The sequence below is a fragment of the Capronia epimyces genome (genome assembly GCF_000585565.1).
Source record: "Capronia epimyces CBS 606.96 chromosome Unknown aczIQ-supercont1.1, whole genome shotgun sequence".
NCBI classification, from domain to species: Eukaryota; Fungi; Ascomycota; class Eurotiomycetes; order Chaetothyriales; family Herpotrichiellaceae; genus Capronia; species Capronia epimyces.
This window is the reverse complement of record NW_006912904.1, coordinates 4,509,815-4,535,172: the sequence shown is the minus strand read 5'-3', so window position 1 is coordinate 4,535,172 and position 25,358 is coordinate 4,509,815. Positions and strand designations below refer to the sequence as shown.

At 53.8% G+C, this 25,358-nt stretch overlaps 9 protein-coding genes across 9 annotated transcripts; 4 read left to right on the top strand and 5 right to left on the bottom strand.

Annotated features, from left to right (window-relative positions):
- Positions 1–36: 36 nt before the first annotated feature.
- Positions 37–1,127, bottom strand: A1O3_01640 (ATP-binding protein; the record flags this gene model as incomplete). Its single annotated transcript, XM_007731784.1, has 2 exons — positions 37–987; positions 1,074–1,127. The coding sequence occupies 2 exons, from the start codon at positions 1,125–1,127 to the stop codon at positions 37–39; spliced, it is 1,005 nt and encodes a 334-aa protein (XP_007729974.1).
- Positions 1,128–1,842: 715 nt separating this feature from the next.
- Positions 1,843–3,729, bottom strand: A1O3_01639 (mRNA (guanine-N7-)-methyltransferase; the record flags this gene model as incomplete). The annotated part of the gene is made up of 1 exon (XM_007731783.1): positions 1,843–3,729. The coding sequence occupies one exon, from the start codon at positions 3,727–3,729 to the stop codon at positions 1,843–1,845; it is 1,887 nt and encodes a 628-aa protein (XP_007729973.1).
- An 865-nt stretch (positions 3,730–4,594) lies between these two features.
- A1O3_01638 (uncharacterized protein) lies at positions 4,595–5,893 on the bottom strand (the record flags this gene model as incomplete). Its single annotated transcript, XM_007731782.1, has 1 exon — positions 4,595–5,893. One exon carries the CDS (start codon positions 5,891–5,893, stop codon positions 4,595–4,597), a length of 1,299 nt encoding a protein of 432 aa, XP_007729972.1.
- A 666-nt stretch (positions 5,894–6,559) lies between these two features.
- Positions 6,560–7,786, top strand: A1O3_01637 (uncharacterized protein; the record flags this gene model as incomplete). The annotated part of the gene is made up of 2 exons (XM_007731781.1): positions 6,560–6,915; positions 6,961–7,786. 2 exons carry the CDS (start codon positions 6,560–6,562, stop codon positions 7,784–7,786), a joined length of 1,182 nt encoding a protein of 393 aa, XP_007729971.1.
- Positions 7,787–9,028: 1,242 nt separating this feature from the next.
- On the top strand, positions 9,029–10,652 carry A1O3_01636 (uncharacterized protein; the record flags this gene model as incomplete). The annotated part of the gene is made up of 3 exons (XM_007731780.1): positions 9,029–9,394; positions 9,462–9,803; positions 9,855–10,652. 3 exons carry the CDS (start codon positions 9,029–9,031, stop codon positions 10,650–10,652), a joined length of 1,506 nt encoding a protein of 501 aa, XP_007729970.1.
- A 747-nt stretch (positions 10,653–11,399) lies between these two features.
- A1O3_01635 (uncharacterized protein) lies at positions 11,400–16,151 on the top strand (the record flags this gene model as incomplete). The annotated part of the gene is made up of 1 exon (XM_007731779.1): positions 11,400–16,151. One exon carries the CDS (start codon positions 11,400–11,402, stop codon positions 16,149–16,151), a length of 4,752 nt encoding a protein of 1,583 aa, XP_007729969.1.
- A 2,017-nt stretch (positions 16,152–18,168) lies between these two features.
- Positions 18,169–20,973, top strand: A1O3_01634 (uncharacterized protein; the record flags this gene model as incomplete). Its single annotated transcript, XM_007731778.1, has 1 exon — positions 18,169–20,973. The coding sequence occupies one exon, from the start codon at positions 18,169–18,171 to the stop codon at positions 20,971–20,973; it is 2,805 nt and encodes a 934-aa protein (XP_007729968.1).
- A 1,070-nt stretch (positions 20,974–22,043) lies between these two features.
- On the bottom strand, positions 22,044–24,011 carry A1O3_01633 (uncharacterized protein; the record flags this gene model as incomplete). The annotated part of the gene is made up of 1 exon (XM_007731777.1): positions 22,044–24,011. One exon carries the CDS (start codon positions 24,009–24,011, stop codon positions 22,044–22,046), a length of 1,968 nt encoding a protein of 655 aa, XP_007729967.1.
- A 173-nt stretch (positions 24,012–24,184) lies between these two features.
- On the bottom strand, positions 24,185–25,225 carry A1O3_01632 (uncharacterized protein; the record flags this gene model as incomplete). The annotated part of the gene is made up of 2 exons (XM_007731776.1): positions 24,185–24,780; positions 24,913–25,225. 2 exons carry the CDS (start codon positions 25,223–25,225, stop codon positions 24,185–24,187), a joined length of 909 nt encoding a protein of 302 aa, XP_007729966.1.
- Positions 25,226–25,358: the final 133 nt, after the last annotated feature.

Below are 25,358 nucleotides of genomic sequence, written 5' to 3'. Positions count from 1 at the left end.
GTGTTCTTGTGGCATAGATAATATTCCTAGTAATAATCAGGACCAGGAGAGCCCGATCTTTGTTGCGACCTTCTCCGCGATGCGTTCGTAGTAGGCCGAATTGACCTTGATGCCGGCTGCCTCCTCGGCGACGACGGTGGGCACGCCTCGATCGGCGTCGGCGCAGATTTGGGGGTCGAGCGGAACATCGCCGAGGAAGTCGACGCCGAGGTCGTTCGCTTTGGCCTCTGCGCCGCCCAGACCACCAGTGCCAGTGCCGTGGGCCTTGGGCCCGTCGTCGTCGATGGATGGTGAGGGTGAGTGGGCAAAGATGTGCGTCTCTTGATGGCAGTGCGGACAGACAAAGACGCTCATGTTCTGGACCATACCGAGCACGGGGATGTTCATCTTGCGGAACATTTGCACGCCCTTGACGGCGTCCTTGAGCGCAATGTCCTGCGGGGTCGACACCACCACGGCTCCGTCGAGCTGGACCTGCTGCCCGATGGTCAGCTGCACGTCGCCCGTGCCCGGCGGCAGGTCGAGCACCAGCACATCCAGGCCGGGCTGGCCTGTGGCCCAGTCCACCTCGTGCAGCAGCTGCTGGAGCGCCTTCATGACCATGAGTCCGCGCCAGGCCACCGGGGCCGATTCACTCGGCAGCAGGTATCCCATGCTCATGCTCTTCAAGCCATAGCTGGTCAAGGGCACCAGCATGTTGGAAGGCGTCAGCTTCGGCTCCCCTGCGTTGCTGAGCCCGAGCAACGTCGGGATCGAGGGCCCGAAGATGTCCGTGTCGAGAATGCCGCTGCGGAAGCCGTGCCGTGATAAGGCGAGTGCCAGGTTCACGGCCAATGTGGATTTGCCCACGCCGCCTTTGGCGCTGGAGACCGCGATCGTGTGAGAGACATTGCGCAGTCGCCGTTTTTCAGGAAGTCCGCGCTGAGCCCGTGGAAGCTGGGGAGGAGGTCCTTGCGTCGAGCGAGACGACGGCGCCCGGGGGAGTCCCTATATGACATGGTTAGATTTCAGTCGTGAGCGCTTGGTCTGGTTTCCCGCTCTATGGCTGCGGGAGGCTTAACATGGACACGTACTAGTGGGTTCTCATGGCTGAAGACTGGCGCGCATGTGCTGAAGCACTTTCGCATAGTCCCGAAACTCGCTCACTGACTAAAGGAACAAATTCAGGAGACGATTCCTAGCTGGCTTACAGAGTAGTTCCATATTTCAGGAGTGGAAGATGAGCTGCGACGGACGAACAGTTGGAGAAGGCGACAACAAAAATTGCGGAGAAATCATCCATGTCGCTGTCGATGTCGTTCGGGTTCGCATCACGTGTGAACTGAACGAGTTGATATATATATACATATACTCCGTATAGTACTCCGTATACTCTGTTAAGATTCTTTCTAGGAAGACACCCAGCTCGACAGTCAAAGTGTAGAATAAACGAGGTATCTAAACTCACCTTCCTTATTATTACGAGCCCAGATCTCGCTGGATCGTTCGTTATTCCGTAGACTGTGTGCATGCAGCTCCTTGCTTCGTGGCTACGCTCGTTTTTATGAACCGCAGTCACTCCATACACATCGTTGCCCTTGCAATGAGCAGGACAGTGGCTTTTTGCTTCAGCTTCAAATCATTGAGCCCATGATAGCGGCCTCGATCACCGTCACATTGCTTAGCCTCACCAAGTCACAAGCAAGCAGAGACCTGATGCAGGCCGCAATTCTCGTCTCCCACAACATCCACACTCCCTGGTTGACCCATCTGCATGTGGTGCTCACTTGCGCTGTGGAAGGGTGGCATACACATTGCCAGTCACTACCACACCCCCTCTGCTCCATTGCTACCCAATCTGGCTCAGACCTTGACAAAACAGAAAGCATGGTAGAACCCCACGGCCTCTAATTCTTCAGTCGACAAGACCGGCTCTCCGCCTTCATACCGGGTGACCCCCATCCGAGTTGCAAGGGCCATCATTTCTCGATTGCCGAGCTCCGACTCCCAGATTTCCAAGAATGGCTTCCGGTACCGCTGTTCTAGGTTGTACGACTCTGCGATGGCGCGAAAGGCCTCCCACGGCACAACGAATTCCGGCACGTCCACGGCTTCGGTCATCCAATACATGTATTTCCACGAGTAGGGCGGGCGGAAAGACCCGTCAGGCTGTAATGGACGCAAAGGGTCGACTGGAAAACGAACTCGGTATAGCGAATTGCCCCAGGATGGACCTTCTTCCTCCTCCTGTGCCTCGCCTTCTTCCTTGTTCGACGCGTCGGAGTTGTCAGTTGCAGGCTCTTGTGCCTGTTTTGTCGCCTTGTCAGCGTACCATTTCCGGATATGCTCTGCGCTCACGTCGCTATTGGGCACAACGCCAAGGAACCGGCCCCCCTTCTTCAAGCTGCCCGCCACATTACGGAGCATCATCTTCACTTTCTCTTCCGACTCAAATGCGTAGTGCATGGTGAACATTGCTGCCACGACATCAAATCCACCACCGCCCCAGCGGCTTGGCTGGCCACTGCCCACATTGGGGTCGATGCCGACTTCGCGGACGATGCCTACATCGCCGATCCAGGCACCAAAGCAATCTTGAGGCAAAAAGCGAGCATCAAAGATTGGCCGACGCCCACGTCGCATCTGCTGGTAGCGTTCGCGCGCCTGTTGGATACTTGTCTCCGCAGGATCGAGGCCAACGTACAGTCCGACCGTCTGGGGAGCTAATTGCCATTTCCCAAGATCACCACCTTTGCCGCAACCAATGTCGAGGACAAGGAGCGGTCTCTGCTGTTCGGGTTCCTTGGCCTCCTCGCCCCAGCCAAGCTCTTCCACCTCTCCTTTCTCCTCCGGGCTGAATTTGTGGATGAGACAGGATTTGACCCAATTGTTGAAACTGCGTAGCCCCCTGATCTGTGACTCGTTTTTGCGCCATTCGCGTCCACGTTCTTTCACCCACTCAGGTCGTGCATTGTAGAATTGATTTGAAACGTCTTGGACACCCCGATTGGTCTGGGCTTGTAGGCTTGTGCTTTGCTGTTCTCGCTCTGCGGCCAAACGTTGTTGTTCGGCTAGCACATTGCGGCCTCGGCCACGGGCACCTCCAGGGCGAATGAATTCCCGGGGAGGAGAGTCACGGATTGGGGAAGGTGATCTGCGACGTTCTCGGGGTGGAGACCGTCGTCGATTGAAGTGTACTGGAGACCGCCGGCGGGGGGACCGAGATCTTCTTTGGAAGCCGCCATTTCTTCGTTGGTCATCACGCTCTGATCGTCGACTGAAAGCAGACGGAACTGATTGTGACGTAGAAATTTCTCCTTCCTCTCTTGGTTTACGTGGAATTCGTGGCAAATCTGCTGGTGTTCTTGGGGTTGGTTTGTCCTTGTGAATCCCGTTTGTCTGTGACTTAGGTGAGGGTCTCTCTACACTCGGAGATGAACCTGAAGTGCGTTGTCTTTTGTTCACGTCAGGAGACTCGTTCTGCCCTCTAGGCTGCTCTTTGGGCTTGTTTTGGCCGTCTGCTCCGATCGAGACCGACCTCCTCCGCTTTCGAGTCTGGTCCTGGGCGCTGCCGTGGCCATTCGGGCTCGACGTCACGGCAACAGTATCCTCTGGCTTGCCTTCTGCGTCTTCGGTGATGACAGCCTCTGCTATTGTATCAGGCAGTTCTTTGAATATGTCTCGGGCAGGATCATAGGCAAGAGATGAGCGTCGCCTCACAGGACCTGCACGGTGTGGAGGGTCGGTCATGGTAGGAAGGCTAGATCCGGATTGGGAGGAGGAAGGCGTCCGATGGGAAATTGCTCATGTAACGGCCTGAGGGATATCGATCTCAGTCAGAAGAAGACTGTTTTATGCAAGCATTCAGATTGGGTTCAGTAATAACTTGAAGAGGTATTTTGTTGTCGGGCGTCGTAGCAGGTGCAGCCATGGACGTGAAGGTGAATCGCGCTTGGCGCTAATAATGCGCGGCAATAATAGCAGCCGGTCTGTTGTAATAGGTGTACTCCATACTCTACTACTCTAACCACAGTAGACGCAAGAAGTTGAATATGTCAAAGTCGACAGGACCGCACAGCATCTTCCTAATCCGCTCGCGCCTCCCGCTCAAGGTCTATCTTTAGTGGTTATCATAGACTGAGACGATTAGGTCCGTTCCAACCCAAGAGTACTTTATGTGTGTCGTAGGACAGCAGCAAGGACAAGTCTGTCACACCCCCAACAAATACTACATGCCTATGGAAAAAAAGTATGGTTACACCAAGCGTGCTGTGGAAGTGACAACTTGAAATTCAGTTGGTTATAGTAGTCCTGGTTGATTAGGATCTTCTTGAAAAAGGTTCTCGTGTCCAGTAGTGTGGGTAGCTGCTCCTATTTGGGGCGTTTCGATGTCCCTGGCTTCCCCAGAGTCACCTTCGAAAGTTCCAAATCCGGTCGGAACTCAAGCGAGAATTCATACAAGGCGTAAGCTCTCAGACATCTCCAATATTCGACGTCTCTCGTCCTGAGAGTGAGGACTGCAATGGCTGAGTCGCAAGGCTACCTGGCAACACCTTCCCAAGCCATCATAGGAAGCCGAGCAGATTGTGTTTGCGTTATCTCTTAGGGTCATAACCTAGTCGAAGGTTATCTTTTTTCCAGCAAAAGTCGCCTGGGGTTGAGTCTGCATCTTCCGTTTCCTAGCCGCCTCCCAAGACGGATGTAGTGGGCCTTGGTCATCTCTCGTCTTCGCCTTAGAGCTTGGTTGCCTGGCCTGTCTAGTAGCCTTGCCGTCCGATGTCTTTTGATGGCGTCCTGTTTGGGAACGTTCCCTGGGATTGTGCCCCGTGGCCACTGCGCCTCTCTTTGGATCCCAGCCTGCATCTCTGGAATTCTGTTCCTTCTGCTTTGCCAGATGATTGGCATTCTTTCCATGCTTCAACTCTGCCAACTGCTGTCGCGCTCGCTGCCCTCGCCGATTTTTCCTGATTTTCGGTTCCGCTGGGCCACGATGTTGGTACGTGTCTTCATCGTCCGACTCCGATCCAGAGTAGTACCCTCCAAGACTCAGTGATGGTAGAAAGGCGGTTTTCGTAAGTTTCTGTTCTGACCTTTGATCGTCGATAGCCTGCCGGTGGCGATCTGAGGAGCTACTTGGACTGGGTGAGATTGAAAGGTCGCCCCTCAGCCTGCTGCCATTCCTCTCTGAGCGTCTTAATTCTGCTGGTGCGCCACCATCAGAATCATCATCTGATGAAGCTAGTCTGCCCGCGGCATATTTAGCAAGAAGACGATCCTCTTCGGAACCTGATCCCAAAGAATGGTCATGGTTTGCAGTACCCTCTGTTTGAGCACTGTCACTCGAAAAGCCGTGGAATTCGCCTTCTCGAATGGAGTGCACGGATTGCTCGATTGGTCTACTGGCGGCTGACTTCCTCTCAGCTTCGCCTCTAGGCCCGGCTTGAGGTATCCCAAGCACACCATAGATTGTTTTCATGATCTCCAGTACAACATTTTTCACGGGAGTTGACTTGAATAACCTTCCCAAAACGTTTGCCTCTGCAGTTGACTTTGTAGGTTCAACAGCAGGATTCGGGCCGTAGATATGGATGAATGCCGGATGCTCCCTGATCCGCTTGGCCTTGAATAGGTGCTTGAGAAGATATTTTCGCGCGGTTTGGTCAAGCTCCAATTGCTTGAGCACAATGACTTCTTCTCTTAGTCGTAAAAGAGTCTGAGGGTCATTGCTGGCTGCTTTCTGCCGGCGACCGAGTTTCTGACGTTCGAACCCCCGAGCTAGTTTCAACGCCGAGTACATGCGCTTGATGCTCTGGTCAAATCTGGCCTTTAACCTCGTGACTTTGATTCGGAGGGCTTGATCCTCAATCTCGAGGTCTCTGTCCTCCAATTCATCTTGACGCTTTCGTTTGGGCATTGCCGCAGATGGGCCTTGACGAGACGGTGTAAAAAGCACCGGGAGAGCGCGGTAACAACGATACCGACATGTCACTGACTACCTCGGATGGTAGTCTCTTGCAGGTCTCAGGATAAACGTTGAAGTTGATCCAGGTTGAAGAAAAAGGTTTGGCATCAAACCCCATAGAATATTCTAGTCCCTATCGGGCTAGTTGAGAATCACTAGGTATCGGCTAAGCTGCCCCATGCGTTGGACAGAGAAACTCCGTCCTCCGTCCTCCGTATTCCAGGAGTACGGATAATAAATGAGTTTCGTATCGAAGCGGGTAGATGCCTTGCTTTTCAGCTGAAGCCACCCGCATGCAGCACCGCCCGGTCGTTCGTTCTGGGCGCATCGCTGGTTGGACAAGGCAGACATGGATGCCTTCAGCTGACTGAGAGCCCTTCTGACAAACGTTCCACTCCGGTCAGCACTGTACGCTCCGCACCTTTGAGGCTGAACGCTCAGACGGTCAACCTCGCGTCTGCCTTCTCTCGTGGTAGAGGCTATTTCTACCCTGCCCTGTCGCCCTTTTCGCGGAAATTTTCTCTTTCCGTTCGGCGCTTCTCAGTTCAGTCGTGTTGAGCATTCCGTCGTCAGTTGTATACGCAAGAACAGCCCACTCTCTGTGCAACAGCGTTCTACATGGCGCTTACTGGCCCCACGCTCCTCCTCATCTTCCTATCCATCTGCGGATTTTGGACTCTTTGGGTCTTTCCATACCGAAATGGTCTTCTAGCGATCTTGGGCCGACAGAGCGAGCCTGGCGCCGTGATACCAGGTCCTACACCGGCTCCCATGAAGCAGACATACACAGGTATTGGGGTGGTGGACAAGGAGTTGACCTCTCTAGTCAGTTTCTTCTATACGGCTATCGATGGCAATCGAGCCGATGTTTCCCTCTCGTTTCTATATCTGGGCGGGCAAGTTCTCGCCGCCTGGGCCTTAATCACGACCGAGGGTCTACGAGCCGGCAATCAGACAAAGTTTATCCTTACTGCGTAAGTCCTAAGATTCTGTCTATACGACCAAGCTGATGGCAACAGGACGACGTTGTTCGGTCTCGCAGTTGCAATTATAGGCTATGCCTGTGTTGCGCCCCTCTGGTTTGCGCTTCATCTCTTGGTATCGCCGGCCGCGGTCGATCCGCAGGAATACCGACTCCTAGTAGACACCCCAGTAAAGCTCGCCCTCGCCCCTGTCAGCATCCTACTGGGATTCGGGCTGCCTTCACTTTTGATGTGTCTTCCCGCCCCATCCTTAATATCATTTGAAACCAAGCAAACTTGGACGGGGATCCAACAGGGTTGGTCGATTTGGATTGGAATTACACACCTGGTCTTGACGTCTTTCGCAACGAGCCTGGACTCAAGAGCCACAGCTCTGACCGAAAGTGACAAGAAGGCAAAGACGGTCAAATACCTGCGACAAGCCTATGCATTTGCAATCGTGTCCTCGGCCGGATCTCACCTTGCAGCCTTTAGCCTGTCACTTCTTGCGTATGCTTTCCCGGTCTTGTTCAGCTCAACGTATCTACCACAACTCCAACCAGACAGGATTTTTGTTCCTGTCCTGCCTTTCGGCCCACACGAGGTCAAAGTTCTTGCAGACGGAGCTCTCTGGTTTTTGCAATGGGATATTCTAGTGGGAGTTTCGGCGACTCTGATCTGGGGCTTGACTTTGCGAGTTGCTGCTAAGCAGGAACGGGCAACCCTGGTTCAAATCCTCGTGGGAGCGATCAAAATCGCGATCGCCTCGCTCGTTTTGGGTCCTTGCGGAACTGCTGCCGTGGCTCTTTGGGGTCGCGATGAGCTTGTATTTCGACGCTCGAATGCTGCCGAAGACCGCACGACTACGAAGAAGGACCAGTGAATGATATGGCCCAGACCGCAGAGCAGGTTCTATTGAGACGGCAGATGTGAATCAGCCAAGGCACATTCTCCTGATGATACCTGCGAGTAGTGGATGATGATCGCGGGCTAGCCCAGTACTCGGCTCGGCTCGGGGCTGAGGAGCTGTCCACGGGTGGCGAGTTGTGACATTCTTCGAGAGTAGCGTCAGTTGCAGATCGGGACCTCTGGCCAGGGTTATTATGGTTGGTTATAATGGTTGGTTATAATGGTTGGTTATTATGGTTGGTTATTATGGTTGGTTATTATGGTTGATTGGAAAAGGGGGATCTTCGGGCAACGACTTTGTTCATTCCTTTCTATACAAGTATCTAACTTGCTTCTGGAGACCCGAGGAGCGTCTGGGGCCAACGGACTTTACCAAGGGGGCCTGGAACCCTCAGCGATCTGTGACTGGATGCCTGGCACCTGGTACCTTCTTCCACTGCTACTGGCAGAATCATGTATGAGTTTTCCAGAGAGTGGACGCGTCATTTAATATTATTGGGTCCGCCACAAGGTCTGAAGTGGCCTCCTCTTTAGCCCCAAGGGATTGAAGTAAACATACTAGGCACCTGCTAGGCACCTGCTTGGTAGTGAGCAACATCGGATCCTCAGGGAAGCACATGCCCCACAACCGGCGGGCTGCTGCGTAATGCTGGACCGGCTTTTTGATCATTCACTCATTCATTCTTGCTCATTATTCGATGAGTAACTAGACACGGGAACACAAAGACGTCCGGGGTGTGTCGTGGTCGACAAATGAAACAGGCAGGGCTAACAAGGCCTGACGTAGTCTTGTCGAGGCAAACAAGAAAACCCCATGCAGGCAGCCTGCCAACTCACGACACGGTCACCGCAGCCTGAATATTTTTAGCCCAACTCCTTCCCGCGTGAGGTTGTCAGCAGCATATACGGAGGACTCCATACGGACAGTCCATCTCCTCCACCTTCACCACCGCCTCCTGCGCCATCACCCTGCAGTGGATGCCTACACCGAACGGCCAGTCAATTCACGGAACAGAGTGCTGACCTTCTCGTCACTTCCTTCCTCGTTGACTACATTGACTTCCTATAAGACCAACTTGGCCTTGTCCATGTCATATCGATGAAGTAGTCAGTGGTTCAGTCCTGCCGTACTCTACCTTAGTGTTGGACCTCTGCTTTCCCGTCCTATTCGTCTCGCTGCCGAGACCCGGTCCCGTCGTTGGCGCAGGTGCACAGCATGCGTTTACTCTTCGGAGCTGCATGTGCGGCACTTACAAGCACATGCCTTGCTTCTCCAGGATATCTCAAATTGGATATCGAAAGACGCACTCCCTCCGAACCTCGCCTCGTCCGCAGACAAAACTCGGACGGCAGCGTGGACACGGTGCTGACGCAGAACACGAACAAACTAGAATATTTGGTCAATATTACCTTGGGGACGCCTGCTCAGCACCTTGCTGTCACTCTCGACACCGGCTCTTCCGATCTCTGGGTGCCGGCAGCGTCTGCCCCTCTCTGCAAGAAAGGCGGATGCGACAACGGAGTTTTCGACCCGACCCTTTCAAGCACCTACACCGTCGTTGACCAAGATGGATTCAATATTGTGAGTGTGACCGGTTAGAGGATAGCGGTGCAAGGGTGTGCCGGCACTGGGACTAATTTGCGTCCAGACCTATGCGGCGCCTGGAGATAGTGATGCTGGCGACTGGGCTACCGATACCTTGAGTGTTGGCGGATCTACCGCTATCAAAAAACAGCAGATTGGAGTGGCTTCAACGCTGTTTGACCCTCATGGGGTCATGGGCGTTGGCTTCGATACCAATGAAGCGAACAATCCTAGTTCCGAAGGGGTGTATCCGTCGGTGATGGATAACCTAAAGTCTACGGGCATCATCAATCGACTCGCTTACAGCCTGTACCTGAACGATCTCCAAGCAAACAAGGGGGCGGTCATCTTTGGGGGTGTCGACACCACAAAGTACACGGGCGATCTTGTTGCCCTCCCTCTGCAGGTAAGGATTGGTACCTTACCCCAACTCGAGGCTCCAGCTGATGATGTCCAGGAAGGACCGGAGGGGATTGTGTCTGAGTTCTATGTCACCTTGACTAGTGTGTCTTTTACCGATGAGACGGGGAAAACTACACAGCTATCTCCTGACGGATATGCCCAGTCGGTCTTGCTCGATTCAGGCACCAGTCAGACTCTTCTCACTGACGACGTCTTCAACGCTTTAGCCAACGGCTTTGGGGCAGTCGGCATTGGTCAAGGAAGCTATGTCGTTCCGTGCAGATTCGCTAAAATCAACGGAACGATCAACTATTCCTTCGGCGGCGACGGTGGCGTGACCATCAAGGTGCCGGTATCCCAAGTGGTGGGCAACCAGGACTTCACGGCGGAGAACTTTGCAGACGAGTCTGGAGGCTGCGACTTTGGCTTTGGACCCCCAATTGGTGGGTTCAGTATTTTTGGGGACACCTTCTTGCGAAGCGCGTATGCAGTCTTTGATATCAGCAACAGCGTGGCTGCTCTGGCTCAGGCAGCAGAGAACAAAGCAGACACATCCAGCATCGTGGTGATTCCCACTGGAACCACTATCCCAGGGGCAACGGTGACAGCCACAGCTACCGGGACGCAGATTCCAGATGCCGAGGCAACAGAAGAACCTGCTGTTCCCTCAGCTAGCGTCCAGGGTACCAGCTTGGTCCTCGCTGGAACGCCGACCTTCAACATTGGTGTCCAGTCCACGGCGAGTACAGCGGCGGCGGCGGCGTCGACATCATCATCGGGGCGAGCAAATGCAGCCGCACCCACAGCAGCACTTCTAGGGTTGGGTCTAGCAGCAGGAGCCATGGTGCTGTAGGAGCGAAGACAGGAAGTTCCTAGGACGACAATGGAGGATCACGATCCCAAAGGGTTTAGGTAGTAGTTAAAGCCAATACCTCAAGTCGTCCATGACAGAGTCTTCAGTGTGTACCTAGTAGCAGTATGTACCAAGTAAGACCCACGGCTGGACAATAAATAGGTAGGTACACCGCCCTTTCAGAATCACGCCAGCGCGGTTCACGAGATTTGGTCGCGGTGGTCCATCTCCTGTTCTCTTCTGTTTTCTCTCAATTTCCCCTCTTCACGCGTCTTGTATCTATCCAGCTGTCAGAGACGCCGCCAACGCAGCATGGCTCTGAAATCACTCACGGCTCGTATCAGCACGAGGGCATGTGATTGGCTGCGGAGTCGTTCCGGGCGTTGTCTTCCCGCTCCGCACATTTATCGCAACCGCGACCTCGATATCGCAGTTGCCCCTCCGCGACACAGTAACTCCGTATATCGTCTTGAAATCCCTCTCATCCTTCTAGTTCTCCTCGATCGAATCGCACGTCCCTTGCAAAACAACATACCAACCTGCAGTCTTTGAGAAACCCGCCATATCTCGCGCGACTTCAACGCGCTGTTCAAAGATGACTCTCGGTTGAGTCACTACTCCAACGACTCCATTCAAACCCGTCTCCGTCCGCCCAGCGCGCCTTTAAACAAGCCGTAACCCAGCGAGGTTGCAGCGAGGCGCTTTCCTGCGGTCACGGAAGACATCGTCATTGCCCCTACGCACCACATGAGCCACAATCTCTGGCGCTGCCTTCTCGAAGACGATGTCGATACGTTTCGGCAATACCTGGCGAACGCCACCTTCGCCTCCGGCGCTCCCAGAGCTTCCGGCACTGGCCAAGTTGGCGGTACTGCGCTGAGAATTGGTAGCCCAGGAACCTTGGCCGTTTCCCCAAAGACGCCGCTGAAGTCGCGAAAGAGTTCGGGCAATGCTCCTAGTAGCACCACACCGGGCAAGAGTGCGGGATTGACCCTCACTCGAGCCGAGGTGAATACCAAGGACACCTTTGGGAGAACGATACTGCACCATGCTGCGTCGTCAAGATCGGAAGATGCGCTGGCTTTCGTGAAGGCTTTGCTGGAAATGCCAATATTGGATCTTTATGCCCAGGATATCGAGAGTGGATGGACTCCACTACATCGAGCGCTGTACTTTGGCAACATTTCCATCGCCCATGCTCTTATGGCTCGGGACATCCACGATGCCACGGACTACACTACCAACACTCAGCGTACCCATGCGGGAGGCTTGGTGAGAATCAAGGATCGCGAGGGCAATAGTCCCTTCGAAGTTTTCGGTCTGACCATCGCCCCTCGCTCTATCCATCAGGACCCCTCAACTCTGCCCTCTGGTGTCAGTGACAACGATAGCACCAACGGTGTGGACTACAATGAAGACGGTCGAGAGGACAAGAGGACGACGGGGCACAATGTCACTCTGGTCGATTTGGTCGGCGACGAAGTGTACGCTTTTGGAAGCAACAAAAACCTTTCCCTGGGCGTAGGAGACGGGGATGACAGACATTTTCCGGAGCGTCTCCAATTTGTGCGACCCGATCACTTGCTACGTCGTCTTCTTGATGACCATCTAGCGGCGAGACAGAAAGCATTGGTCAATGAAGATCTAGCCTCGAGTGCCGGTGATGTTCGGCTACAGAGCGATATTCCGGCCATCATACGCTATCGACCTATCGCGATCCAGAATGTGGTCATGTCAAAGCTTCATACCGCCGTGTTGACTGACGATCCGATTTGCAATCTCTACATGTGTGGCTTCGGTCGCGGTGGCCGGTTAGGTACTGGCGACGAGAACACCTCCTTCACGTATCAGTGCATTCAGACCGGCGGGCTCGCCAGGCGTCGCATCTCTGCAATAGCTCTCGGCCAAGATCACACTGTGGCGGTTTGCTCACAAGGTGAAGTCTACACCTGGGGGAGTAATCGATACGGGCAATTGGGATATTCCCTACCAGAGGTCCCCCAGAACGAGGTTCCGATGCAATTGACACCACGTCAGCTGTATGGATTTATCAAAAAGGAGCTCATAATAGGTGCAGCAGCTTCTGCAACACATTCAGCCATTTACACCTCGGACGCGCTCTACACCTTTGGCAAAAATGAGGGTCAACTTGGATTGATGGATGCAGATGCACGCTCACTTGAGATGCAAGTACTACCACGTCGAATAGGCGTGTCGGTGCTGCAATCATCCATTCAATCAGTCAGTGCAATCGACCGTGCCACGATTGTTCTACTTGAGAACCACGAGGTCATTGTCTTCACTCATTATGGCTGGACCAAGGTGGTTTTTCCGCTGGAGACTTTCGCCAATTACTACATCTCCGACACGTCACCTACAGCTTACAATATGGAGTCGAATTATATCAAACAGATCACCAGTGGCGGAAACACGATATGTGCGATGTCTTCTTACGGGGAGGTATTCTCCATCGAGGTCCCCAAGGCGGAGAATGTGCCGTCACACATGTCAACGACCAATCCCACCAAGGCGCGCAACGCTCTCCCTCAGCCTTCACGCTTGTGGTCGATCCGTAAGGCTCATATGTCTGCTGTCGACGTTGCCGTTGGTCAGCACGGCTCGATCATTCTTTGCACAGCTTCCGGATCGGTTTGGCGCAAGGAAAAACGCGCCAACATCAAAAATGTTCGAGAAATGAACACTGGCACGGCACGACCGAAAGACTATAAGTTTGTTCGAATTCCTAACTTGACAGGGGCCGTCGCTGTCAGGAGTAATGCTTACGGAGCATTCACTGCTGTGCGGAAAGACTGCACTGTCACGCGTGATCAGATCATTCCTGATCCACCGTCTCTCTGGAATGATGTGCGCTCATTACTTCCCTTTGCAGCATATGGGAAAGTCGATACGAGATCAACATCAAATGCTGACCCGGCTAGTATTTGCCGAGCCATCATCCGCACGCCATCTGCAGAGGAGGACATCCTGGATATCTGCAAGCAATACGAGCCTTTGGCACAAAGCCAGTACGATCTGTGGGTCACGTCAAACCTCACCGATGTCCGAATCCCGGTCCATTCTTTTATTCTCACGGCGAGGAGCCGTGTCATGCGAAGCGCATTGGCTGAATTCCAGGAAACATACTACTTCTCCATTGCGGATGTCGTCTCAATTCAATACGGACAAGATGGTCAAATAGAGGTGCAATTACAGGGTGCCGACTTCTTGACCCTCGTCAACCTAGTGTTTTATCTATATACGGAAAATCTGGTTGACGTGTGGCACTACACATCTAAGGCATTACATCTCGCTTCCCGCTATCGAGCCGTCCGCATTGAGCTGATGAAGATCGCGGCTCATCTTGAATTGCGACAATTGGAGCGTGCTGTGAGAACCATGGTTGATCCAGCTCTCAGTCTTAACAATGACATGGACCTTGCTATCCTCGAGACCAACTTTTTTTCAGACGCCGATGTTCTGATTGAACTTGCAGATGGCGCCGAACTGCCCGCACACAGTGTGCTGCTCTGTATTCGATGTCCGTTCTTTGACAGACTTTTCAACGGCCGAGCCGGTGGGCTGTGGATGTCTACAAGACGCACCGCGGCCGAGGATAAGTCTGAAGCAGTACGGGTGGATCTCAAACATATTGATGAAAGAACCTTCAGAATGCTGCTACGACATCTCTACGCCGATACTGGAGAAGAGCTCTTCGACGATCTTGTCACCCAGAGCCTGGGTGAGTTTATCGACGTGGTCATCGAGTTGATGGCTGCTGCCAACGAACTGATGCTGGACCGACTAGCACAGATCTGTCAGCAGACCCTCGGCAGATATGTGAACGTGAGAAACGTTTGTTCACTCCTCAACACTGTTGCCGAGTGTTCGGTGGACAGTTTCAAACGGGCGGCACTCGAGTATATCTGTCTCAACCTCGAAAGCTTGTTGGAAATGAAACTGCTTGACGAATTGGACGACGAACTGTTCTCTGAACTTGATGAAGTTGTGCAGGCAAATCAGTTGGCTTATCTCCCCTTCGCACGTAGCGAACGTTGCGAGGCCCAACTCCTGGAAAAGCACCCGGACCTACTCGATAAGATTGAGGCCGGAAGACAGAGGAGGATAGATTCCATGAGGTTGAGATCGAGGCTAGTGGACGATGAGCAGCGATATGCTGTGACCGCCAAATTCCGGATTGGAAGTGTGGAACGGCAAACACCTTCCTCCGTCGCTAGGAGCTATATACCTGTACCGGGCGCTGACTCGCCGGCCAGCACTCCAAGTGCAAGCCCAGCCATCATGGCAAATGACGCCGGTGACTACCTGCCATTTGATATGGACGATGAAAAGTCATACTTTTTGCCCAGCCCCGCCACCACTGGAACACGACATTCAGACACCCCAATAGGTTCATTCCGAGAAAGCCCTAAACCTTCGGCAAAGGCTCGAAAATGGGATGATGGATCCCTCTCTGCCCGAGACACGTCTCAAGAGGAGCTTGCGACCTCGCCACTCTCCGCTAGTGAGCATCCTGTGATCCCAAATACTCCTGTGATGCGCCGAAATGGATTTGAGCGAAGGGCAACTTGGCAAATGCCCACACCAACCGCCACCAAGAATGACTTGAAGGGTATAATGGAACAAGCCTCGGCGTCTCGGATATCCCATCTGACCCAAGCAATGAAGACAGCCTCGACCCCGTCTAAGGCAACGACCAAGGTGTCGCAGAAAGAGAGGAAGCGACAACAGCAGCTAATGAAGCAACAAGAGGCTAGGAGTCTAGAGGCGAACAGCGCATGTACCAAGGTTGAGACCAAAACACCTTCATCTCCGTGGCAGGCTGTTCCAAAGACACCCAACCCCAACCCCTCGCCAGGTATTCCGAACCAGTCCCCTGATTCAGCATCCGCCAGAAAGGTGCCATCCAAGCAGTCCCTTACTATGCGACAAACTGTGGCCGGAGGGAGCCTAAGTCCCAGCTCTGGGCCAGCCAGGGCGAGTCCAAGAGGCGTTCCTGCCAGCATTACATCCCCGTCTAAAGCGGCGCCGCCGCAGATCCAGTCGATCCGCCACACTCCGTTGCCATCCAGAACGACATCGGCGATTGACGCACGCACATCGATGGCGGAGATTCTATCCCAGCAGCAGATAGAGAAGATAGCAGTCAAAGAGGCCACCGCCAAAAGATCATTGCAAGAGATTCAACAAGAACAAGAGTTCCAGGAATGGTGGGACAACGAGAGCCGACGGGTACAGGCAGAAGAAGCCCAGGCCAATCCGGCAGCCGCCCGGCGTGGTAAGGGCGGTCGCGGTCGAGGTGGACATGGTGCAGGAAGTGGCAAAGGGAAGGCAGCAACAGGAACAGAGTCGACGGGCCCAGAGGGAGCGGTGGCAGCGTCTCCAACGGATTCTGGACGGAGAAGCGGTGGCCCACGGCACAGTGACGGTCGGGGGCGGGTCCGTGGAAACACACCGCAACGAGGGACAAGGCATCAATAGACAGCAGTCGGCCAACAGGAACAGGCTATTTTGTACTTGTATTTTGCATAGAGAGACTAATTAGGGCTGGGGACTTGTTCAAATCTTGATTGGAGCCTAGGCTAGCTACTCATTCTCATCTCAGGGGACGTACTCCGTATCCGTGCAATGAAGTGAATGCGCCGTTGTGCAGAGGGCATGGCTAAGGGGCTTTCAACAGGCTGCCAGCTGGCATGTTGGAAGCGACCGGTCAGGGCAGTGACTGGTGCTGGCGCAGGCATAAGTCCCTTGCGGCAAAGACCAACCAATGACTCCTTGGGCATTGGTGCTACTGCAGTGGTGCCTGGAAGGCAGCTGCGGGCTGTAGTTCTGTACCCGTACCCTGTACGGATACTCCGTAATGATAGATGCTAGTACGGAGTAGGGACAGGGATCCGGGGATCCGGGGAGGCCGCACGCAGTATTTCGCACAGACGCTACCTAGCACTCATTCTAGCAATCTAAACGGTTTCTTTAGTAATTATAGGTTCTTGTGGAGATACGTACAGCTATATAAGGGATCTGGTAGATGCAAAAAGGGAGATATGCTGGAGATCCTCTACGAAATACAACTGATACGGAGTACTGTATCCCCGGGAGTTACTGTGCAGGGTGTACTGTGGCCATTGGAGATAACATCATAACACTAGAGGTGGATATGGGACGGGGGTTTACATAGGCTTGCTGTAGGCTTTCGCTTCAACGGCCACGGGCGGAGGCTAGTAGCAAGTACATAGTAGTTCATACAGTAGTGGCCTGTCTGCCGGCTGAGGGCTGAGGGCTGAGTGTCGGCAGGGACCTTGATAATACTCCATACTACTACTAGGTAGGTGGTAGGTATGTAGGTAGTAGTTATTGATTATCGAGGCAGCCTATGATGAAGCGTCACCCGTGCCTGTAACAGTGTCACCTCCTGCAGTCACCAGTCAGTGCCTTACCATCCCTGCCCAGGGCTAATAGGTACTCGTACCTTACCAGTAGTCGTACTGATAGCTTCCTGACGAAAGGTGACAGAGCGATCAGCCTGTGTTGGTGCCTGCGCCTGCGCCTGCGCCTGCGCCTTGCCTGTGCCTTGCCTGCAGCCGGCTCCAGAGCGTGACTAGATCAGCATCCAGCAACACACCCGGGAGCTCGCCTGCTTGATGTGCTGCTGACAGGGATGTTCGATTCGAGGACCAGTGGCACATTGGAGAAGACTTACCCGGTACCAGTCACCTACCACTGGTGGTGAATATAATTATCTGGTGTTGTGGTGTCTGCGGCCAGGGCCGCAGACACCAACCTTTTCGCATGTATTCACTAGTCCATACACGTCAGACTCACCGGCTAGCATTCGGAGATGGACAGCTGCAGTACTACTACTGTTAAGTCGTCTTCTACACATCATCACCCACTCTCTCAGGTACTGTATTATTGTTTCGAGGTGTATCAGTGACTCTTAAGGTGTTCGACAGTCTCTTTGAGCTCACCAACCCATCAACCATCAACCATCACCCTATCGCCCTCCCATCAGCTACTCCGAACCCTCGACCAAACCAGGGCCGCCGTTGCCTGGCTGCGGTTCCAATCCCCAAAGGCCAATCGAATCCTCCATCTTCTTGGTCCATCGCCTGACTGCAGTCCTCGCTTGCTCCTCCACTCCAATCACATGCCGCTTCCGTCATATGCCTGCGACTCGAGACCATCTTGAACCTCGACCTCAACAATTCCCCGACCATCCTCACACTGCGCCGCTCAATGCCTCGCCCATCTGCCTGAATCAGAAACCCCCCCAAATGGCATAGGCGAACCCACCAAAGACTTTGACCTCCTTCTGTTATCTGAGTTCATTGAATGTCTTGACCGCCTCCGCCAACAACGAGTACACCCACTTGTGGACGTTATCGTATGCAATGGAAGGAGACCGGAGACTTGCTATTCCTTATCCGTCCCATCAATGCTAAACCAACTACACACCCAGTGAAGACCAAATCGTCGTCGGTCAATCCCGTTGGACGCAATGCATCAACATCCTCGCCCACCACCTGTTACCGCGTCACCCGCGAACTCTGAGCAGACGAATCCTACTCGGACCAATAACCCAAGAGATCGAGACATCCAGGCCCTACGAACAAATTCGCCTCTCACCCAAGGGTCTGGTTCCTCGGAGGACTTTGCAAGTGCACGACAAGACCAACCTGCGGACAACCCCGGAGTCCAAATGCAGAGGTTGAACCAGGTCATCCAGAACTACCATGCAAAGGCGGCCCTAATCATCCTTCAATCTCGAGTCGAGCTGGCTCCTGCCTACTCCCAGAAAACGGATACCAAGCGGGTGAATCGGTGGTTCAATCTCGACATAGATGAGACTGACGAGTACAAGGACGATATCAAGAGATGGAAGACATGTGACGTGGAAGACAACCGCCCCCCGCCCTTGGTGATTGAGATATTCCTGACAACCGATCCTTTGCCTCAAGGTCAGAGGCTTGTGATCGTGGACGAGGACGGCAAGAGATGGGACGTCTCGAATACACTGTCCGCCGCCCGTGGTGCCTCTCGTGGGAGCCAGCGACGAACCGTCGATTCAAACGAGGTCATTCTGGAAAGATGGACAATTCAGCTGGGCGAGCAGACAGCTCCGATTCCTCCAGACTTGGCTACTCTCCTCCCTTTGGTCTACAAGAAGAGCATCGTCTTCTTCCGGTCTCTCTACACCTATAGCAACTTTCTTCCGGCCTGGAAGCTGTCGAGGAAGGTTGGAAAGGCCCGTTCTACGATGGCAATGAAGCTGGGATATCGGCTGATGGACGGATCCCAAATGACCGGCTCACCGCGTTCCGATAATCTCAATCTCCGTCTGTTTGATAGCAATTCGGACGTTCTATTATCGTACGATTTTGGACTGACCGATTCGCCTGCCGGGCCTTTCTCCGTCAAGGTTGACTACCGACAAAATTGCGACTTTCGGATAGATGATTCCGAAGAGCTCTTGAGTTCTAGATTTCTGGGGGCCGACGACGACCTTTTCCGACCATCTCTACCCGGCGAGAAGGCTTCTCGGACAGAAGTTGGCTCTCTGCCTGCTGACCGCCGACAGAACCTTTTGGAGTCACCGGAGCTTGGGCTCGCCTACGGCAGTCTGTCCACTTTCCACCGAACGGGCATTGCTCCCGGGACCAGCCCGATCTCGGCCCTTCGTAATGCCCAAGACTTTAACGCCAGCTCTCCTCCGACTCCTGAACCAGTCAGACCGTCGATGCATACCCACGCAACGGCATCTCAAGGTTCACGAAACTCACTCAGAGCGGCGGCGGTTAATCGACGTAGCTCATTCTCGGTCCAACCGTTCAAAACCCCAACCCTGTCGGCCTCCCCTCTCGGAGCTTCTCCTTTGGCCAGCTCGCCACGAACTCACTCTGCGAGAATACCAACCTTGGGATCCTTGACGGAGGAAGGGATCGCTCCGCCCGCAGCAGCGACGCAGGCAGGACGAAGGACAGGGTCATTGGCTTCAGACAACGCTGTGGCTTCGTCGGCATCTAGCTCACCAAAGCCAGCTCCTGTCACAAGATACAGTAGCAGCTTCAGCCACAGGCGTGCCAGATTGTCGTCTGGGGGTACCACGCTGCGTACGGATGATGACCAAACCAGTAGCGGCAGAGGCAGCGCGACATCTTCGGCTCAACCGGGATCAGGATTGATGACCGAACCAGCGACGGGAGGAGGAAGTTCGGGTTCGGTGGCGGAGGATGACGGGGAGAACATCTCGGAATTTCTAAAAATGATTGAGCTCCAAAAAGATCTTCTATCATCTCCAGCCTCGGCCGCGGCCGAAGCGTCGACCAGAAGAACGGCAGCTGCATTGCATCGATTCCACCGCATGCGAGATTCCAATGTTGCATTGTCCGATTCCATGTCTTCCTCCCTGATGTTGCAGCGGTCTTCGGCTTCTTCCAGCCGGCAATTGTCAGGGGTCCCTCCGATGGTAGCTGGGACATCCATATCAACTTCGTCATCCCCTGGAAAACCAATATCCCCACATACTCCTCATACTCCTTTCGCTCCCTCTCGGCTTAGCGCGGCATACAGTCATGATGACGGGGATACACCGCACCATCTGTCCGTTGAAGAGCCGCCCTCACCGTCGGAAGCTCCCACGGAGGAGACCGCCCAAACTCAATCTACGGCCAATGTCACTGCAATCGACATACCTAATTCACCCAGACCATTCTTACCGGGCTACCAACGTTCGAGTTCCGCTCAACGAAGACCACTCAATGCAGACGATGATGTGACGGGATTCTATGGGATGCGAAGTGCCAGTATGGGGGCAGACCGCCGTGGCCATCGAAGAGAATCTGCGAGAGTAGATGATGAGGAAGACCCGGTGGGGAGTACAGGAAATACCGAAAGGGTCGGCTCACGTCGAACAACAGAGGCTCCACGTCGTGCCTCCCAAGCTCATCGTCACTCTGGACTTGCGACTACGGCCCTAGCTTCCGATGAAGCTGGTTCCGAGCTTCCTTCAGGTCGGTCATCGGCCACTCCGTACCGACCTGGGTTCTCTCACACTGGATCCGGCGGGCGACGTGTCACACACCGACAAGGATCACCTTCCAGCTTCAGCGGAGCGGGTGCTAGCACAGGACATGGGGAGAGTAGCAGTGTTGCAAGTGGTGGATCGTGGATCCGAGGGGGAAGACACAGTGGAAGTCGACCGGAGAATCGGTTGGACGAAGACGATTTCCTGCCCTTCGCCATGGAGAGGAGTGACTTCAACATGACCGGGAAAGCGGATGACCCAGGGAGCGGTGGTCAGTGATAGATAGGATAAGGATATGACCAAGAGCAGGAGCCAGACCAACCGATGGAGGCCGGCTACGATATGATGACGCTACCTCATTGCTATTGCATTGCATTGCGCGCAACAGGGAGCACAGCAAGCCAGGATAGAGAGAAGCGCTGCTTGCTCTTTTTTTGGCCGAACGACCTTTGTTTTTGGGTGTTTCTATTTCCGTGGATGGCGTTTGAAAATGGAAGAGGTCATTTCTTGCAATGGGATCAATTTTGCGTGCTGCCAGTCAGTCAGTCAATCTGTCTGTCCTTCTTGTTGGTTTAGTCTTGCTCACGCTCCCTTTTTCTTTGGGGGGCGAGGGGAGGTTTGGAAGATGGTTGATTGAGCCCGACGGTCTATTGAGCGTTATTGTTTTGGGAGCCGGAGCGGCCCGGGGTGTGTTCTAGTATGGACACAGCGTGTGGACTGCAATGGTGGTGGTGGTGGTTGTAGCTGTTGTGGTTATGGTTGTTGTAGGGACTCCAAACCAACCTACCTACATACAGTAAACCAGCCATGAGCTTCTGGTGTACGGATAGACGGCAGGTTACACCGTACGGAGTACCATGTGCGGCACTTGAGCTCGACCGAGTAATATATCGAGTATTGAGGCCTAGTATCAAGTATCAAATATCAAATATCAAATATCAAATATCAAATATCAAATATCAAATATCAAATATCAAATATCAAGTATCAAGTATCAAGTATCAAGTATCTGCCTGGTTGGTAGCTACCTAGACACAAAACACGTCTAGTAATGGAGAAATCAAATCCAGTATCCTTTTTTCCTTCTCTTTTCTCTTCTTTTTTCTTCTCTTTTTTCTTCTTTTTTTCTCTCTTTTTTTCTCTCTTTTTTTTCCTTGCGCAGAGGTCTCCCTATCCGCCAGTTTCGAATCGACTATTAAAACCGCTGCTACGAGTATACTCGTAGTTGGAACAAGTCATGTCAATATTAATCCCCGCTCAAGGCCGGCACCACCCACTCTCACTCTCGCTTTTGGGGACCGAGGTGGCTACTTTGCACCTATGAGCCGTTTGTACCAATCCGTCCGGGCTCACAATGCCTTGCGCTTCTTGTCATTTGCCTCTAATTCTCGTACGAGCTCATCCAGCACGGACGGCGGCCGACCATGCCATCTCAGTGCGTGACGAATCTGGCGCTCCAGCTCATGGTCGATAGTAGTATCTCGCTTCCGGTATCCTGCTCGGTTGAGCCGTAGTAAGACGTCATCAGCCGAAATAAATTCTTCCCAGTTCTTGCGCCCAACGGGGAGGATGTTGGGATCGGCACCCAGGTCAAGAAGAAGATCCATGGTAGAAAGCATGCGGTTCTTGGCGGCGTAGTAGAGCGCAGTCCTCCTTCCCGAGTCCATGCCATTGATGTCGTGACCCAAGTTGAACAGAACTTGAATCATGGGTCCTGGGACGTTGGCTGAGGTGACAGCTTGGCGGTAGCTTGTGAAGGGGCGGCAACAGCGCGACTTGCTGAAGGCCAAGTTGCCGGTGGCTTTCTGGAAATGGCTTGCCGGCGCGCGATCGAGCCATTCTTCTGCAGTGAGACGGCTTTCGTCGATCAAGATCAGAGGCTCTGCAATGACGGTTTCGTCGGCCAGGATCCGGACGGTGGCTAGATCTCGACTGAGGATGGCCAAATGAAGAACGGACCAGCCGTGGTTGTCCTGCTGCTGAGAGGCAGTGGATCGGATGCGGTCGTCTTTCAAGAGGTCCTGGATGACATGGGAGTAGCCCATGAAGGCGGCGTGGTGTAGTGCAGTCCAGCCGTGGCATGTTGATTGGAGTGGGTCGGCTCCCTCGAGGAGGAGCAAGTTCGCAATGGAAACATGCCCTCCATTTGCAGCGCAGTGCAATGGTGACGTCCCGTAGGCGCCGACAGCATTGGGGTTGGCCCCAGCCTCCAGCAACAAACGCACAATCTCCAAATGGCCCTCCTCTGCTGCCCAGTGGATGGCGGACCAACCATCGCGATCCCGATGGTTCGGATCGACACCACATTCGAGGAGCAATCGAACAATGGCAAGGTTGCCAGAAGCTGCTGCTTCTTCCAAAGGCAGAGCCTGCTGCGTATCTTCGACATCAGATACGCTGGCACGGTGTTCAACCAGCATTTTGGCCGTCGAATCCCATCCCAGACTGGCTGCCCAAGCAAGCGCAGACTTTCCATCCGCGCTGGATGAATTGGCACCAGCGTCAGCGTCCATGGACAACAGTCTCGTAATGGCGCCTTCTTGCCCGGAAACCACAGCCCAGAGAAACGGGGAAAATCCAGACTTGTCAACGATACGTAAATCCGCACCGTGCATGACCAAGACTTCTATGCCCTCGATGAAGCCCCTCTCCGCAGCGTAATGAAGAGGCGTTTGGCCATTTTGGTCGCTGGAATTGACATGTGCACCGCTCTGGATCAAGGACTCAACCAAGCCCAGATCGCCGGCCTGCACCGCGTGGTGAAGCTTCGTCTTCCCCAAGTCGTCTTGGTCCTCTGGGTCGAGCACTGTCGCTCGTGCACTGATGTCCTCTTCGCGGTGTCCCACATTGCCATCTGCAGCCTCAGCGTCATCGTTTTGGAAATCCAGATCCATGTTGTCCAGTACGCTGTACATGGATGCACGTGTGATTTGATTGGCCCCGGCCAGCCCATCATCTTCTAACGGTTGGTCGCTATCGACCTTCTCCGCATTCTCGTCATCATCGCTGGGAAGTTTTTGCAATGTAAGCAGAGCAATTTCCTTCATATGACCGGCGACGTGTGACTCGAGAGCGTCACTCGAGAAGACAGCGTTGAAGTCAGCCTTTTCCGAGTGTTGAAAACCGTCGCCAAATGGACATTCCAGCACTTTATGGGCAATGGGCCTCCAAGCGAGGTCGCTATAGGTCTCGGCGCGGGCTTCGGGCACGCCGTGCTCCTTGATGGAATGCTCCTGGTGCTGGATCTCTTGGTCAAAGACGATCGGGGCGTGAGAAGGGTGCCTGCACTCCCATGCATCGCCGTGAGCAGTCTCCATGTGGTAGGACCAGGCTTTCGAGGTTTCGAATGTGAGCGGACCGGTCCCGTGCCCGTGGTGACCTCCTTCCAGGCAGTGTGGAGAGAGACAAATAAAAGGCTCCAGGTCTCCGATGACATGATTTCTAGTGCATATTAGCCACAGGTTCCCACGAAACGACAGGAATGATCCGCTTACTGCCACAGCAATGACCCTGCAGTGTTCTTGTTCTCGAACTCAACAATGACGCCGCAGTATGGACACTGCTGGGTCGGCGGTATGGGAGGGAACGACAACTTGTTGTTCACGAGAACAGATATGGCCCGGGGAACCTCAGTTCTGGTTTTGGCGTAGACGGCCGCAACGACCGGAGTCACCGGGCGCTGAATGCTCAGATCAAGGCGCCCTCGATGGGAGCGCTGATAACACAGCCGTCGAAGTCGCATCCCGTTGGCTTCAACCAATGCCGAGCGGAGGGCCTCGGGCGCCTCCGGGAATCGCCACTCAATATAGCATTTGGTGTAGAGACGCAACTCGTCTATGGCCTTGTTTGCCTCTTCGTCGTCTCTGTACCTTTCGATCGTGCGAGCCCGCTTGGCTTTGGCATTCTTCCAAGCGGCCTTGGCTACACTGTTGAGCCGCGTCACTGTTCCGCCGATTATCTCGGTAATCTTTGAGATATTATCTTCTACTGGATCGTCCGCGGCCTCTGAATCGCTTGTGTTGTTGTTGTCGTCGTCGTCGTCGACTTCGTCGTCGGCTCTCCTCGTGACTCCCGGATTGCCATGTACTGACAGGCGGGGTCTCTTTCTGCTCGAAGGGTGTGGTGGTCGGTCGTGAATTGTCCTCACTGGTGTTGAAACTCCCATTAGCCTTGTTCTTCAATGCATCCGAATGTGGCACGGAAAAGACTTGTACTCACAAGACAGCAAGGTATTGCAAATAAGCTTTATGAGCGCATGTATGATATCCGTGGCCGTGGGACTGAATCGGAGCCTGTAGTCGAGCGAGAGGTTGGGCGGCCCGTAAACATCCCAGCGCCATGTCCACGCCCGAAAGCGACCCTGCTGGTCTTCTATGATAGAAGAGTCTACGATTTCCGGCATGTCCATGTACTTGTGGAAAAGAGCTTGGCATTGTATCGCATGCTCTGCGATGGTCAGGCCATGATCATCTTGGAGGAAGACATCTTCATCTGCAATCGAGTCGACTCCCGCGCGCTCGAGACTTTCCATGGTGAGCGAGTTCGTCTGAAGGCGACAAAGATCTCTCTGCATGAACGGATGTTCCAAAGGTCGTGGGTAAGTAAATCGCGACTGAGGCTATGAAAGGGTCAGACAAAGTCAAAACACTTGTGTCCGCCTCAGC